The sequence below is a fragment of the Lytechinus pictus genome, chromosome 5, assembly GCF_037042905.1.
Source record: "Lytechinus pictus isolate F3 Inbred chromosome 5, Lp3.0, whole genome shotgun sequence".
Classification (NCBI taxonomy): Eukaryota; Metazoa; Echinodermata; class Echinoidea; order Temnopleuroida; family Toxopneustidae; genus Lytechinus; species Lytechinus pictus.
The window spans coordinates 6,547,502-6,566,092 of NC_087249.1; the positions used below are offsets into that span (position 1 = coordinate 6,547,502).

Here is an 18,591-nt window from a genome sequence, read left to right on the forward strand (position 1 = left end):
GAAGCATTACGAAAAAATACAATGACCCAAATTCGGGGGGAATCGGTCCAAAGGGGCCCAACATACGACTTCATAAATACAATTAGCCCCCTGTATTATTAGCTTGGTTCATAGCACTTCGAACAAGACCAATACTAACTTGATTTTAATGGGGCTAATTATCTTTTCGTGTGGTCATATCTTGGGCCCCCATCGACCAATTCCCCTCAATTTGGAGTTTTGGAGATTTTTTTTAATGCTCTACCAAAATGTTATTTATAATGCTGAAATGCAAAAAAAGGAAATTGATGACATCATACTCTATAGGTTCAATGACTCCAAACTGGAATGCTCTATTGAAATTCAAAATGGGGTTCAATTGATTTTTATGTTTATGAAAAATGTATGTTGAAGCTTAGTCCACATACAATTTCATACATCTGGCTATTATGTTATCAAAATATACATGTGTCACTTTGTTAGATTACAAAGGACCTTTGTTTTCAAAACACATGTCCATGTGAATTCACTTTCTATCCATGCCCATTCAATTTTGAGTTTTTCAATATAAAAGATACAAGCTTGAAAGAAAGCTTAATATTGAATCACCTTGGTATTGTATTAATCTTAGATGAAGCATGAATAAAAAAAAAAATGAAATTCAAGTTCAAAGGCCTGTATTCTGAAGTCAGGTTTAACCATGGTCTAACTCTGTGCTAAAATTATGGGAAGCCAAAAGTATCAAAATTTGTATTAAGTTGTATGTTTCTTATGTTTACTGTGCTCTTTCCTGATTCATCGATGGTGAAGACAATCATCTATTTATACTTCCTAGACAATTATGAATGATTTGAGAGCCAAATGAGCTGAAATATGATATCTCTACTGTTAGTGATTTATGTAACAATTGGCTATCCATACTTAAACCACAACTTTAAACCCGACTTCAGAATATGGGCCAAAGGGTTACAGTTGTATGATTCAAGCTTAAACAACTAAGTAAACCAAGTACCGTAAGCATTAATTAGCAACATACATGTAGTAAGTATCATTCATAAAATTATGCTTTCTTTAAAAATAAGAATATCTGTTGGTGTCTCCAATAATACTGATACAGCATGGGTATACATGATTTTCATCTGAGTTGGAATACTGTATATTTCACATGTCACTTCTCGAAGAAGAAGAAGGGAAAGGTTCGCTTCAAAAGTCAAAAATCTTTCTTCTGGAGATGTGGGATCAAATCTGGAGACAAACAAAGACATGTATTTGGCTTGAGGATAAATGAGTTGCAGTAAGATGAGATATACACAAATCATCAGGAAATTAGAAAGGACTGTCAAATACGATGGGCATATAATATCTCAGATCTGTCCTCGCACATATTTGTTCACACACTCAATCAATCAATCCGCAAGGTCTAGGGGAAGCTTCTTTACATAGTATCTTGAATCATCAAGACCTCACAAACCATCCCTCAAACTTCAACCACCGAATCGTCCAGTTTGGCGTCAGTTTTCTTGTTGTATTTCCCCTTTTTCTTCTGTTTCTTTTCCTTGGATCCTCGTTTCTTTTTTATCTTCTCCTGGGGAGGCGGTGCCTCTGGTTGCTTCTCCTTGCTTTCCGATGCCGCAGAGGAGGAGGAGGGAGCGGGTGCTGCTTCCACCTCGTCCTGTCCCAGGAGCATGGAGTAGCGGGCCGGGGGACGCTTCTTCTGCTTCGGTGCACGGTTCTTGTTCAGATGACTCAGCTTGGAAGGGGAGGCAACCGTGTCGAAGGACACCCGATCATGATGGATGCCGGAGTCCAAGTCATCAACGCTGGATGCGTCCAGATCGTCCGCACTGAAGTTATCATCCTCACTGGCTATAGGACCAACGTTCAGAGTTGAAAGGTCAGCCGTCAGATCACGCCTAGAAGAGAGAGAGAGAACAGATATTTGTTTTAAAAAGGAAATTTATGATAAACAGGCATGGAAAGGATCTGTCTTTCTGTTATACAATTGATTTGCAATTGACCTACCTTTGGTCTGTAACCTGTGATTACTGAAATCTGGAATTCACATAAGCTTTGTAGAGGGATTTAAAGACAACTTGGTTCTAATTGTTTGCAGGATTAAATATAATAACATGTATTCAACATGAATATGGAAAGAAACATCTTTTACACACTATCATATATCACAAGTATGAAATCTAGCAAAGCAATTTAAGAGAAATTCAAAATCAGGAACAGTGATTATTTTCAGAGATCTTCAAGAATAACAACTGGAATGTCTAGCAAAGTCATTCTGGGGCCTGTTTCATAAAGAGATACAGCTATGGTAACTATGGTAACACAGCTCAACAGCCAATCACGATCAATATTTCCATGGAAGTTAAAATAATGCCAAACTTACAATAGTTTTCATGAAAAAGGTCTCAGATCTAAGATACATTGTAATAATGAAAGAAGAAATACAACATACCACATGTACATGGGAATGTAATATTTTTCACTTAAAATGAAATGGAATGGCATGGATATACTGACAAAAATGATGAAAATTTGAAATAGCAAAGTCCTTCGACAGTAATAGAGAATTTCCATGGGGATTTATGAAATCAAAAAAGATCTTTGTACTCCATCCCACTCCCATCCCTCCCCTTATGAAAATTCCAATAAAGTGTATACCAATGAAAAGATCCAAAATAATCCACAGCATAGACATACATATAGTTTTCTATCCATGCCATTTTCTGCATAATATATACATATATTATTATACTTCCAAAGCCCTTTTAAAATAAGCTATTTAAGATATCAACTTTTATAATCTCTTGAATGAAATAATAACACAAACTCTGAAATGAATCTCTCTTTATTCTGAAAAACGTGTGAAAAGTTATACCTCCACCAAACCGTATATGTATTACAATCAGGGACAGCACCATCTATTTTTTTTTATAAGGGAAGCAAGACAATCTAAAAATGATGTCACTTCTTTTTCTTGATCGATTTATGGACTCTCCTGTATTATAGAGCTACTGAACATGTCTCATGCTAATTTTTTTTAATTTCTTCTTCCTTCTTTTTTTTCCTCCCTTTTAAAAAAAAATCTTTTCTTTCTTCTTCTTCTTTCCTCTTTTTTATGTAAGTTTTTACTAAATCATGGGGGGGGGGGGGGGGCTATCCCTGTACACAATGCCAATGCAAAATTTCCCCAACTTTTCAACATGGAGCATGCAGTAAAAAGTAATTTTTGAAAATGTAGGAAAATCATTCAATCAAAAGCTCAGACTGGTTAAAATTCAATTTCTTTCAAACAAATTCAGAAAAGGCGGTAAGTCGGCCAATGGGAAATGTTTTTGTATTTACCCAATACTTCACAGACTGAAACTTGTATCTACATGTACATGCAATACCCACATGACTGAGGAAAAAAATCAAATGAGGTCAGTGTAAAGCCATAAACAAAAAGAAAAGTGAAAGTTCATTATAAATCTATTTTTCCCAACAAACATGCACAGCGTAAACCACTCCAAGTAGAAATATAATGCTTTACCACAAATTTTGTTTGTTTCCTCAAAGAATGAACATATTTATCATGCAAGCATTGTACATTAAGTATATGATATGACTTTGTAATACAGCTACACAACATGTACTTGACAAAACTACTCATATCGTTTGAGCAATAGATGTGTTTTTTCCCCTTTAAATTTCAAATCAGTGGAAGAGTGAAAAAAGTTACCATTGTTGCATCCAGCTTAATGAGCTAAGTCAATATAAAGACAACAACACACGGTAAAAATTATAATCATCTTATTTGTGAACCCAGCATACATTTCACAATAAGACTAATTGGTTATTAATAGCACAGGTTTGAAACTGGAGATATTTATTAAGAGTATTCAGATATGAATGTACTTGCCCTGCCCTTTAAGTACACTCCAACAAAAAAATGATTTTATTAAATATATGAAAGTGTTTTTTTAAGAAGCGTAATGTGAATATTTCACCAAAATCAGACATAAATTAAGAAAGCTATGCCATAATAAAGTTATGCTTATTTTCACACAACAGCTTTATGCAAAACATCCTTGGGTAATATGGAAATGTTGTAAACTCACTATTTCTTTTGCATATTATCATATCAAATACATATTTTATAAAAATTTGTACAGATTGGACAAGGAAGGATCTATATTTATTGAACCACAGTCAGTTGCAACAACAGAAATCCTGCTTATTCAAAGAGGAATCAAATCTTGCTCCAATTCAAGAGGAAGTACAGGTAATTAAGATATTTCATGAAGTAAAATAGAAACAGAAATTGTGAGTAGGCAATGTCATCGGTTGGAATTCCCTCATTTGCATACCAACAAGGATGTGCATATACATGTTTGGAGAAATGGAGCACAACTTTGAAAATGTCACAACTTTCTTATTTCACATTAAAATGTCAATGAAATTTAGAGCCTTATGTTTGTTTGATTTTTCTCTATTTTTACAATTGCTTTGTTGTGGACTTGCTCCTTTAAAAAACAGAAATTCTCGAATGGCAATCCATCATGATTGTGTCAGGACTTTCTGCAACTTTGGGTTATTATTTCTAAAACCTTGACTCAATTTGTTTGTTTCAAACTTTGCTCAAAAAATAAAAAGGACCCATCATTTAGCATGGGTTTCGAAAATCACAGAAGTTGAGAATTCCATTAAAGTAGCCATTATATATCAAGGTGTATTTATCTGAACTTTGATAATAGGTGGTTACAGACCGCCTCGAAGTTCATAAGTTCCAGGTATTTTTTTATAGGGAATTTCGCCCTGATCAAGTTCACCCTGATCAGAAAGTACTAGGTAATTTTGGCAGTGTGAAAGCAAATTACGCGTAATATCCCCCAAGAAAATAGGAACTAGTCAAAATTACAAGAACTTTTACAGGGATATTTCCAAGGTTGCAGGTATTTTGGCAGTGTGAAAGGGTTTTAAACTTGCTTAGCCCAGCATGTAGTTTGACACGGGCACCGCGGGTGGCTGCTTAGATTGCAATTTTAAACCTTGCGCCTATGGGAACTTTCAGAACGTTCCCCAAAGGGTACGTTTCAGGGCGGTGTGAATGCAAAATAATTACTAGTATTGAGTATTTTCGAGAGCCTGAAAAAGTTCTCGTAATTCAAGGGGGATTCTTGCGATCAAGGCGGTTTGAAACCACCTAATGTTTCCACTATGAAAGTACAGCCACTATGGGTCACTTCCAGATGGAGATCCAAATGACACAGATTTGACAAACATCCTCTTCATTATCGGTGCCATCCAGAGAGATAACACATCTCTTGGTAATCTCACTAAAACAGCTGACTTGGATGGCCCATTACTATTGCTGTCAAAAGTGGGAACACCCTATAAATTATACTCCGAAACATATGAGTTACAATTTCTGTGCTTTTAATTTAAATATGGTAGCAGTCCTATTTGCGGTCACACCAAAAGTGAACAGACCGTTGATTTTTACAGATCACAACCTACATACAACATGTTCAATAAATTACTTAGAGGTCAAGTCCACCTCAGAAAAATGTTGATTTGAATCAACAGAGAAAAATCTGACAAGCATAATGCTGAAAATTTCCTTAAAAATCGGATGTAAAATAAGAAAGTTATGACACTTAAAGTTTCGCTTATTTTTCACAAAATAGATATGCACAATTTAATCATATGCAACTGAGAGAATCAATGTCCCTCACTCACTATTTCCTTTGTTTTTTATTGTTTGAATTGTACAAAAATGTCACTTTTTACAGATTTGACAATAAGAAGCAACTTACTAAACCATAATATGTAAACAATGCTAATTCCACATGTTCAGGGAGAAATGAAACTTTGTTTCACATGACAATGGGGAGAAAATTAGAATATTTCATATAATACAGTACAAAAGAAAATATTGAGTGTGTGATGTCATCAGATCCCTTATTTGCATACCGACCGGGATGTGCATATATTTGTTTTGGGAAATTAAGCAAAATTTTAAAATGTCATAACTTTCTTATTTTACATCCAATTTTGATGAAATTTTCAGCATTATGCTTGTTGGATTTTTCTCTTTTTATTCAAATCAACTTGTTGTAGGGGTGCACTTGTCCTTTAAGTGAATGAGATCAGTGCATGGTTGTTAAATTCATGTTAACATTGCAGACAGAAATGTTTAGCAAATCAATAATTAAAAGCAAAAAAAGTAATGTTCATTTTGTGTATTTTACAATACATGTACCTTCAAACAAACAACATGCAAAATATGTTAGCAATAGCAAATGGGTTTAATAGGGGGTTAAATGTAGAAAAATGGAAACCTTTAAAACATAATTTTTGACATAAACCACAACTACAGTCAACCTTAGAAAATTTATTTTGTTACAAACTTTTCTAAACTTTGCTTACTAAAGCAAAAGGGGAATAAAAAGGTGTTGTCCAGTGTTCAAGTCACATTATTTTCAAGCTGGTGTAAAACTGTAGCAGCACTCATTATTTCATCCAATGATTTTTTTTTTTCAGTCATGCAAGTCAAATGTCAGGAATGTAAAAAAATGCACTTTATATGTTTGTCATTTTGCCTCCGACGAAGATTCTGCTAGGATCGAAAGCTTAGGCCCCTTTTTGACTTTATAATTTACTCCATTGGCTCTCTTTTATTAGATAAGCAGTTTTCAGCAGCTTCTTTTTGCCTTTTAGGTAAAAGTTATTCAATGAGCACCTAAGGGTAGGCTGACAGTAATCATGGTTTGTTAAAGATGGAACAAGTTTCATCATTCCAAAGGTTTAGAACAACACATAGCCCCTAAAATAAAGCAAGAGCACTGCAAAAATAAGAAAGAACTCACTTTTCCCTCTGTAATGTCATCATCTGTTCCGTGAGCACGTTCTCCAGTTCATGGCCTCCTTCCGACGAGTTGATACTCTCAGCCCCTACCGAGCCCGTCGAGGGCGGGTGACCCGAGTCCGCTGACGGGTCCACAACAACTTTGATCTGCATTTCAGGGGAGGGGGGAGGAATAGAATGCGTAGAACCGTGATGTTTAGTCTGTTGACGTTGTTTCAACTTATTGCCTTTGTTCAATTTCCGATTGCCGCTTTTGTTCGGGGCTTTCTTGAGGACCTTATGGTCCGTGCTCTCGTCGTCTGTCAGACAGATCTCCTCGGAGTTGTTGACATTCTCGTTGGCCGTCTCTTCAACCTTGCCGTTGGCCTGATTGCCGACCTCCCCATTGACCTTTGAACTCGACTTCTTAGGTTTTTTGTGTTTACTGCCAGAAGAACCCATGGTTACTGTTTAATCCACTCTCTGTATATTGCACTCAATGACCACACAGTGATATTACACAATGCTTTTCTGATTATTTTTCCTCATAAAAAAAATCACATTGTTGGGGGAACGTCTTGATTAATTATTTCCCCAACTCCATTACACACTCTACATAAAGAATCTTTTGCGAAGTGAAAGCGGCAAAACCAGTTGTACGAATTCCAAATATGTCCTTTATCCTCAGAATGCAACTTCATAAGCATTGATGGATATAATGATATTCCAAGATCATCAATCTCATAGAAAGAGTTATAACAATGACTCCATCACGAGGCTAGCTCAAATAGAAACAGATAGATTCAGAATAAGCTTGCGTCGAACAAGCAAAAGCTCCTGGCATGTGACACAATCCTCTACATGATAGATGTAATTCTTTGGAAGTCTTCCAGCAGTAAACCAACGACCTTCCATACAGTATTCTCCCACATGACATGCACAAGAGGTCTAAACTGATGATCAGCCAGTCAGCCACCCACACTCGATTACTACCACTGAGTGCTTAGACCATCACCAACGATGAAACACTGAATCATATAAAATGCCGCCTCGCTTAATACCTTGTCCTACTAGTACTACCAGATAATATTTCCTCTCTTCGGCACAACACATCCTTCCTAAAGTGAAGGTCACATGACCGGACTATTATTTGCACATTTTCTCTAGATCTGATGATGGTTAGGCAGGCCTATATCGCATTGTGATAGCGCACACATCCTCTTCCTGTTGTCGTTGCATCGACTGGTAACGGTATTAAACACACCTACGTACAAGGTACAGTAGTCCTCTGGATTGAATTCATGCGTTCTTGGGGAGTACACCAAATTACAAGGATGATGGCATGCCCCCCTCCTCCCCCCTCCACCACCAGCACACAAACACCCTTACACACACACACACAATGCATCATTCTTATTCATAACTAACAACTACAATACAAAATAAAATTGAAACCACTTTCTCTTTACCCCCCCCCCCCCCACCTGCTACCCACTCTCTTTCTCCCTCCCCCCTACCCCTTGATCCCCCTCTCTCTCTCTTTCTCTCCATATTTTTTGTTTTCTTTCTCTTTCTACTCACCCTTCTACCTCCCCCTACATCCATTTTTATTCTAATATCTCCCCCCTTCTTCACAATCCTCCTTCTTTTATATTCAACTAAAATGTAAATAGTCAGTGTTTGTACAACTTAACGTTAAATTCCTTATGAAAGCTTAAACACTTTTTCTTATTCGTTGTTTTCCTCAATTTATACTTTCTGTCCCAGTTTGGATAATAAGATTACGTACATTGCAGAGTTCTTTTCGCTGGTCTCACATTCCCCACCATTTCCTGTTATGCCCCTTTCTATTGTTGATGTACTAACAAGGAAATGGCCGCTTTCTCTTTTTTTTTAGACAGACACTGCCCAATGCTAGACATGTGGGATCAAGCAATTTATGAACAGATATTTTTCAGATTTTCACTGACAAAATCCTTGCATCTGATTGGCTCACAGCAAATTTTCATATATAAAGTGAAAATCACTGATAATATTCATGAAAATGGTCCCCATGGAGAGCATTTCATGGTGAAGAGATTTGTTGGTGATTCTCACTGAAAATTGTTATAAGCTACTGAAATCTTTGCATCTGATTGGCTAAGAGAAGATAAGTCCATGTAAATCATGGACAAGACTTTTCATGAAATGCTCCCCCATGCATGAATCCATACAAAGTTGATCAAACTCCATATTCAGAAGGAGTGTATCTGTACAAAGTTAGCATTTTATAAAACACAGATAATATAATCTGTGCAACCATACTACATGTATGTGATGTTGGCATCAGGTTATGCATGACTTTACAACTGGCTGGTGTATGGCAAGCCATGTTGGTGCATTGGTCACTTTCAATCAAATTATCTAACATTTGATGAATGCACTTAGAAAAAAAAATACACAGACGTCTTTATTACTATTGTGTTCAGTATATTATTTGCCACATTTTAGATCACATTCTAATAATTACCCAGCTATAAAAACCCACCTCTTTCAAAATAAACCAAGTTAGTTTTAATCTATGATTTGATATTCTTTGATGTTTATAATGTATTTATAAATGTTTAATTATTAAATCTACAATAACCATATTTCCCATTTCCCTCAGGAAGAGAGACCTGTAGGTGTTATGCATCTATTAAGAATTATTATTATTCTCATAAATATTTTCAAACTTTGCTTAAACTTGAGAAAAAAAACATTTGGGCTCCCATTTTGGCACCTCATATTCCATTCCTTCAAGTCATTCATGCATGTAACTTTATGGACAGTGTTATGAAATAGCCCCCAAGTATTATAATAGATACATGCACCCTTCTCAGATCTTCAGCCAAATTAATTGCAATATCAGGAAATAAATATCATAACAGCTTTTGCTTTCTCTCTTAAAGAAGATGTATTGAAAGTAAAAATGTGAAATTAGAATTACCAACAATTAACTTGATGCTATGTATCTGCACTTATTCAATATCGCATTTGAATTGATGGTAAAACATAATTATGTTCCTTGAAATCGGGGATATTATTTACTTGATTTCAAGGAAATAGAATGTGTATACAACAGAAACTAAAACATATCTAATTCCAATGTAGAAGCTAGTATGGCTGTCCTGACTACCTGGGAATGTCATTAAACATGTGGCCTCAGAAATACGGAAAACATACAAGGTCTGGTTCGGAAATTATACTTTTATGGTAATGTCTTTAAAAATGCAAAGTATCCCATGCAACTCTCTGGCTTGCCATAAATGGGCATGCATAAAGGGGAAATGACTGGCAAAAGAGAGTTTCTTAACATCACACATACCTCCACCATTGCCAAATCTAAAATATATTACTCAAACTTTTCAGATTACAGTTTTGAAGACAAAATGAATCAAAACACTAAACAGATTAGATTATCATCACTCCTATATGATGCGAGCCAAGAGTAAATTGATTAATTTTTTGGCTGCTGAAGGTTGTGTGAGGGTGACACAACATAGCTTTTGGTTCAGAATAATGTAAAGATAAATATGAAGGTTTATTTAGTTTTGGAGGTGAAGTTTTATGTTTGATTTTCCAATGGACGAATTGTTGCAGGAGCAAATGTCATGGAACCAGTGTGAGAATGGGATTGTTTTAATGAAATTGACCTCTATAACCTTGATGTTTTGTATTTTGACCTTGTTACTCCCCCACCATCCAAAGATATTCAAGGCCATGGATGCCCAACATGTATTGAATGGCCTCAATTCCCTCTTTCATTTGCCTTTTATACCTTTAAAATGTCCCCCATTTATAACATTATTTCAATCAAATCAATGTAATAATAAAAAAAATTGAGTTCTTTTGAAAAGTCAATTGCCAAATCAAGGCCTGAGAATGCACACGTATCCATGGACATCACTTATGAAAACTTTCATGAGCAATTAGGCATTTTTGTTGTTGTTGTTGGGATGGGGGCTTATCGCAATTAAGAGTGGAAATTATTGACCATTTTTTTAATGACATAATCCCCAGAAAATAGGCACAACTCTGCAAACTAAATGAAACCCTGAGTAATTATCAGGAGAAATCAGATGTATATGCTGGTATCAAGCAGGATGGGTAGTACAAAGCCAGGAAAAGGAAAGAAAAACATTCTTATCTGATAGATCCAAACTACTGTATCTATATTGATCAACGAATGGCAAAATGTTGAAGAACTTTACAAGAGGCAATGTCCATGATTTTGCATTAAATACAGTTATTTGATCACTTCAGCTTTCTAGGAGTTTATTCCTTGAATTAGAGCAAAAAAGTATTATTTTCACAAATAAATTAGTATAATTAATTCACATTAAATAAAATATATGATTTTAGTGTAATTTACCTATGCAAGTGCATAGATTATGCCATTCTCTACTTCCGTAGCTGAGATCTTGATGCCCCCCCCCCCTCCAGAATTCAAGCTTTCAAAATAGCCCAGGTACATGTAAGTGAGGGTTAAGGCTGTTTTAGACATGGTAAAACAAGCAAAGCTATTTTAAAAATGTGTACAAAGTCAATGAGATACATGACTGAAGTACATAAATAAAAATTATGCAAGAGTTAACAACCTTTTCTCCTGATGCAAAGGCTACCAAAAATGTGGAACAACAAAGTTTAAAAAAAAAAGTATAATGAAAAATAAAACTAAGTATGCAAAACAATTTTATATCCAGAGTGGGGTAACTACTGGTATCATTCAACATGACTCATGATGTAATAATGAAATCATTATGACATCATGTGACATGAGTCATAAGACCATAATGTTATCATGATGTCATGAAAATTTCCATTGAAATAAATTAGACTTGAAGGGTATGATACAACATGTATTAGAATAAATGGTGCGATTTGTCTCACCGCATACAGTATAAACACCATGAAAATGTTGCTGAACTTTGCCATATCATATCATATCAAAGTATTTAAACTTTCAAATGCTAAAGAATGCAGAATTTTCTAATTCACCCAGACCATCAGGACCATTTTGCTATTACATGTAGATAGCTTAACTTTCAAAACAAACATGGAAATTAACAACATTGATTAATTTACTCTCAGGACATCAAATATCAGAATTTCAGTAAGGCTTGGAAACAAATCTCTAAATTGAAAGATAAGGGACCCGTTTCATAAAGGACTTGCAACTGTTGTAACTTCGCCATTATGGCAACTACCATGGTAACCTTGATTGTGATTGGCTGCTGAACCCTGTTACCATGGTAGTTGCCATTATGGCAAAGTTACAACAGTTGCAAGTCCTTAATGAAATGGGCCCAAGAAGTTTTACGCAACAATCCAAAGTCCCCACAAAATAAAAGTTTGTGAGGATGGATCACAAATATGCAAGAACATTTCCCATTGTTGATCAGTCAGTGTTTTGAACAAAATGTGCCAACAACATGGATCTTGGTTATTGTCATGTACATAAAGCAATTGATTGCTAACCTCCCATGTTACAGAGACCTGATCTACATTTAAAAGAGGATGCTAATGTTTAAAACAATTATCAATTATTTTCCGAGCTGGAAAGTGACAAATTTGGTGGAAGAAAAAGTATTTTAACCTCTCCTGCAATAGGAATGGGGAGTAAAACATGTATTATCTTGCGAATAACAACAAACAAATACCCATGAAATATTCATAGACATACTGGGTGCAATTAGTGATAAAATAGTGTAAAGCCAGTGTTATTCAATTTGTTCGAAACAAAATATTCCCAGATTCCAGTTACTAAGCCACGAAAGTATCTCTGGAAATAGAAGTTAAGATTTAAAGGAAATACAATACAATGGTATTCATATTTTCAACCCTAAATCCAGGATATGAGTATCAACTAATTTAGAAAATGATGATCTCATGGTGCAATCGAATATACATGTACAACCACAAAGTTAGTTTCTTTTTTCCCAAAGTTCGAAAACAAAGTTGATTGTACCATATTTACAACACTGTTTCAAGTACGAGCAGAAAATTAAATGAAATCTAACCTCAAAATTAGTCATCAAATCACATGTTGGTCCCCCAAAATAAAAACAATCAGATGGTGCTTGTCTATTACTACAATATGAGGGAGTTTCAGAATCAGTAATCAAAGTGCATTTCTTGGAATTCTGAGTTAACCACAACATAATTACATTGTATGTATCCCATAACAATGCAGAAAATGAATAGCACTGTGTCATCATGGGATATGAACAAAGTTATCAATGATGTCATTATTTATCAATTTCCTGTCATCAAGACAATAATAAGTACCTTGTCAAATGCATCCTGCTACGTACAATAAGCGCTATGCATCTTTTCATAGCTGCTTTCCCGCTTATTGTTTTCTCTATGATGAAATGTGAAAACCATGGTGTTCAACTGAAGTTTGTGTAAATGACAGATGTATTTCATGTTTAAAGGACAGTCATTTCTGGCACTTTCTTCCTTCTATCCATTGCATAGGCTCACTCAGACATTGCAAAATATCACTGAAGGACATCCTGCTAGGCGATATATCAGGCAAGACAGCAGTGTTCAAACTGGCACTTGCTTCCTTTTGGCCATCATCAAGTCTCATTCACCCAAGGCACAAAATATCAACAACACACCACCGCAACAATTTCATGTACAAAAGTCATTGAGATTTTAAAAACACGATTTTAGGGGTAAAAAAACACACATTTTAGGGGTAAAAACTGGGAACCAATCAGATTCTTGGAAAAGGGTTGGCTGAAAATAGCCTGTACGGAGTAGTGGAGTCAAACTCATGACATCATTCAACGTGGCTCATGATGTAATTAATGAGTTCATCAAGAAATCATATAAAACATGCTATGACACTATGAAATTGATTTACAGTGATATCACCACCTTTTCCACACTAGACTTATAATTTATAAATTCTTACCTCTAAAAAGTGTACAATAAGCATTTTTTTTCATTAACACAAGGGGGGTGATATGTCTTGACATATTTAACATTGAAATGTTTTGCTGAACATAGTTTTACCACATGTGAATGAGGATTAAGGCAGAGTAACTGTAAAGTGTATGAATGGTGTATACTTACATGTAGTGAGTTGCGTAGATCTGTTAGATGCATTGAAGCAGAGTTGAATGCTCGTTCTAGAGTTGATATATCATGCAGAGCCCTTTTCATCTTCAACATTTTCTCATGGATTATTATCTCAAGACATCTACAAAGCAAATCAGAGGCATACATATATTTATTCTGATATTGGAGATAAAACAACCGATTTGGTGAATAATCTATTTGAACTGTTTAGCTGTCACCTATTATCGATCTTTGAATACCCTCTCCCCTCTCATATACACACACAATCATGATATTATTACAAATAAAAGCTGTAATGGTTAGGATGATTTTGTGTGTATAGTGCAGATGATTCTTAGCAAAAATTTGGCCAATCTTTTACTAATATGGGGATTTTAATTGCTTAACAGCAAAAACCATTTCTTAGGTGCGGTTATAAACAAACTTTGGACGTCAATTTGAAACAATTTTTTCAACTATTTAAAATCACATCAAGGGACTATTGCTTAAAAGTTTTTACTATAAATGGTAGTTTTGCCATCCAATGGTAACTACCATGGTAACAATGTTCAACGGCCAATCAAAATCAAGGATTCCATGGCAGTTACCAAAGTGACTTTATAGTAACAGGGCCCGAGAGGAAACTTGATCTTTGCATTGATACTCACTGTGCTTGTTTCTCTACATCTTGCAACGATTCCCAGGCGTTGCTGGCTTTATTACTCTTCAAGATGCACGGAGCAAAGACAATGGCAAGATTACTGGCTGACATCTTATTGGAGTTCTCGTTCTCCGCGATCCTGAAGGAGGAAGAATCAAGAAGTTGTGATGAAATCACTGACATTAACTTGCTAGATTATGTACCCCTCCCATCTCCAATAATTACTTTCGGAAATGCTTACCTGTTTCCCTAAGAAGGAATAAAATGGATGCATTTCTGTAGAAAAATACATGTATGTTCAAGTTTGTTGCTATGTGAATATTCATGAATTGTAAACATACTCAAAGCATCCTCTTCATTTAATGAGTGAAATCTTTCTTCAACAACATCCAAACTAAGTCTACAAAGAGATATGCTTTTCTCCTTGACCTTATCATTGAATAAAATGTTTTCAGACTAAGTACAATGGAAAGTCAATAAACTAATGTGAGTAACCAAGAATGCCTATTATACTAACCAATCCATTATCTCAACTACTGATATATGCAATTTGATATATTATATGTACCAACTTTTCAAAATGTAACAGTCCTATTGAAAGAAATTGAAATCTTACTTTGGGCAATTACACACTAGAAGTATTATTATTTTTGTTGTTGTTATTATTTTGTTTTGGCGTCACCTGTGCCTGGGAGGCGAAAAGCGAAATGAATCACTGTGACCCGCAGGTCTCTCCTCCCGATATGGTTGATTGGGGGAATGCAGGTGAACCACTACACCTGGGTTTCCCCCTACTCTTATATGAATAATGCAGTGGGTAGTTTACATACTTTTAAAAATCTGACATTTGCTTTATTCTGACATTTTGTGTGAAAAAAAAATCATACTACATCTGATAAAATCTTACTGGTTGGTAGGTATGTGATATAAACTTTTTTTCTTAATTTAGTCTTCAGTTATATTTTTAATCAGGGCAAACAGTTTTCTTGTATTAATACATGTATATGTGTCTCACCTGGCAAGATGAAATATTAGTCTCTCCAGAGCGTCATGGTTCTCTAGCGGCAGTTTCTCTATACTACTCTGTAATGACTGTAGCTTCTCATGTTTATCAACAATCTCTGTGGCTCGCAGGAACTCCTCATAGAGCTGATATGTCAATAGAGGCTCTGGCATTTCCCTGAAGAAAGACTTCAAGACCTGTGCAATCACTAATACACTGTAGTTGTTGAAGTCTATGTTATCAACCTCTGTGGATGTGGAAAAGATATGAATGATGTTGGTTGGTATTCTCATGGTGATCGTCATCATCATCATCATCGTCGTCATCATCATCATCACCATCATCATCATCACCATCATCATCATCATCATCACCCTCACAATAATCACCATTAAAGGCATCATTATCATCATTTTCATCATCATCACCATCACCATCATCATCATCATCACCCTCACCATAATCATCATCATAATCACCATCATCACCATCATCATCCTCACCATCATCATTTTCATCACCATCACCATCATCATCATCATCACCCTCACCATAATCATAATCATCATAATAGGCATCATTATCATTTTCATCATCATAATAATAATAATAATAATACAGGTATATTTACCCAGGGAAGCCGCTTCAGTTCCGAAAACTGTTCTCCCAGCGGGCCCTGCTATTATTATTACCCCGGCTTTAGCTGGGCTACCTAGGCGCTCAAAGCATTGAAGGAATTTCTTCCTACCGGGTACCCATTCATCTCACCTGGGTTGAGTGCAGCACAGTGTGGATAAATTTCTTGCTGAAGGAAATTACGCCATGGCTGGGATTCGAACCCACGACCCTCTGTTTCAAAGTCCGAAGACTAATCCACTGGGCCACAACGCTCCACCATATCATCATCATCATCATCACCATCACTATCATTATCATCATCAGCAGCAGCAGCAGCACCATCATCATCATCACTATCACTATCATCATCATCATTATCACCATCATCATCATCACCCTCACCATCATCACTATCATCATCATCATCACCATTACTATCATCATCAGCAGCAGCAGCAGCAGCACCATCATCATCATCATCACTATCATCATCACCCTCACCATCATCATCATATTAAATAGGCATCATTATCATTATCATCATCATCATCATCATCATCACCATCATCATCATCATCATCACCATCATCATCATCATCACCCTCACCATCATCATCATAATAGGCATCATTATCATCATTTTCATCATCATCACTATCATCATCATCACTATCACCAACATCACTATCATCATTGTTTGATACATCGTGAGACAACTGGTTATTTCTTCTACTCAATCCTTCACCACGATGAACCTCTTCCACATCATCATCATCATCACTATCATAATCCTCATCACCCTCATCACTAATTGGCAATATAAGCATTATATTTCTTTCATGCATACTTTCTTTGTTCTGTCTTGCTTTTACAAAACTATGAAACCCCAAAAGCATTACAATTATATGAATTGTTACTCTGAGGCCCGTTTTATTAAGATTTATCGTCATGGTAAAGTTGCCACAATAATAACTACAATGGAAACCTTGATTGACATTGGCTGCCTGGCCCTGTTACACGGTAGTAGCCATAATTGGTAAGGTTACCATAAGCATTAATGCTTTATGAATAGGCTCAAGATAATGGAAGCCAGGTTTGGTTTATAAAGTTACCTTCTTCACTGTTGATGAGGTGTTTTAGTTCCTTGACCTTTGCAGCAGGACCAGGTTTACGGTAAATACCCTCTGTATAGAGGCCATTGACCTCCACCGTAGTGATGAGGCGCTCAAGGACGACAGGGATACGCATCTCCTCGTTGACTAAGTCTTCTAACCTGCCGCCGATCACGATCCCTTTCACCCCGTGAGGCTTGCCACGGCAGACCTGAATGGACTTTGAACAACACTTCTTGTGACAGGTGTACTTGCAGACTGAAGGGGTAAAACATGAGAGAGAAACATAAGTTTGATGTATTCCATTATTTCTGTTCTCCTTTTCATTTGGTTGCATTTCCATGTATTATATTCTTCTTTGAAATGTTTCATTATTATCCAATTGTTCATTCATTCTTTCATGTTTTCATTCATTATATTGGTGCTATAATTCATTCATTCTATAGAACTTTTTCAGTATGTCATTCATACATCCAACCATCCATCAATTCATCCATCCACCCCTTCGTCCATTCATCCACCCATTCATTCATTACATCCATCCATCTATCCAACCAACCATCCAGCCATCTAACAATCCATAAATTCACCCGTCCCTAAATAACAATAATAATAACACTTCTCTAATATAGTGCATAATAAACTGAAAGTTTCCTCTATGTGCTTTACAATAAAGGAAACAAAATACATATAATACAAACAAAGAAAATAGACTTGTGAATTACAGAATTACTTAATATTTAAACTTACAATTATTACCAATAAAATAATTACCTATACTACACCTAGTTATGAGTCCATCAAACCATCCATCAATTCATTCATCCATCCATCCAACCATCCAACATATCAACCAACCTTTCATTCCTTCATTCCTCTAACCATCCATCCATCCATACATACTACAAAGAATACATGAAACTTATGGTAACTTTTTCAACCCTCAAAATACTTTCATGTATTTCACTTGCCTGAGCAAGATACCAACACTTGACAATTCCAAAAGAAATGAATTTGCACCTATCTTTTAACAGTTCTCACAATTCGCTTTCAGATCGCAAAAATATCACCCATGACCCTTGGGAAAATCAACTAACTTATGAGTATTTTCTTTGTCGGGACACCACACTACAACACCTCAAGAAAAGCTTGTGCCTGATATCTTAACAGGAATCCCTCTCAGTGACTTTTTAAGAGCAAGTATCCTGCATTCCAAATTGTTCTCTCTTTGCTGAAATAAGATGATTAAAAAGGAAAAGGAGCTAAGGGATTCCTACAGAGAGGT

The 18,591-nt window shown here is 35.8% G+C and overlaps 1 protein-coding gene across 2 annotated transcripts in view; it reads right to left on the reverse strand.

Moving 5' to 3' along the window:
• Nucleotides 1-627: 627 nt before the first annotated feature.
• The window catches only part of LOC129262497 (unconventional myosin-IXAa-like), a 64,579-nt gene continuing 46,615 nt past the window's right edge, over nucleotides 628-18,591 (reverse strand). For both annotated transcript variants that reach the window (XM_064099707.1, XM_064099708.1), the window contains 6 exons: nucleotides 17,307-17,564; nucleotides 15,589-15,823; nucleotides 14,581-14,712; nucleotides 13,928-14,054; nucleotides 6,843-6,988; nucleotides 628-1,892 (listed from right to left, as the gene is read on the reverse strand). In XM_064099707.1, coding sequence (XP_063955777.1) covers nucleotides 1,457-1,892; nucleotides 6,843-6,988; nucleotides 13,928-14,054; nucleotides 14,581-14,712; nucleotides 15,589-15,823; nucleotides 17,307-17,564 — 1,334 coding nt within the window. In that variant the 3' untranslated portion in view covers nucleotides 628-1,456. The remainder of the gene's footprint in view (nucleotides 1,893-6,842; nucleotides 6,989-13,927; nucleotides 14,055-14,580; nucleotides 14,713-15,588; nucleotides 15,824-17,306; nucleotides 17,565-18,591) is intronic.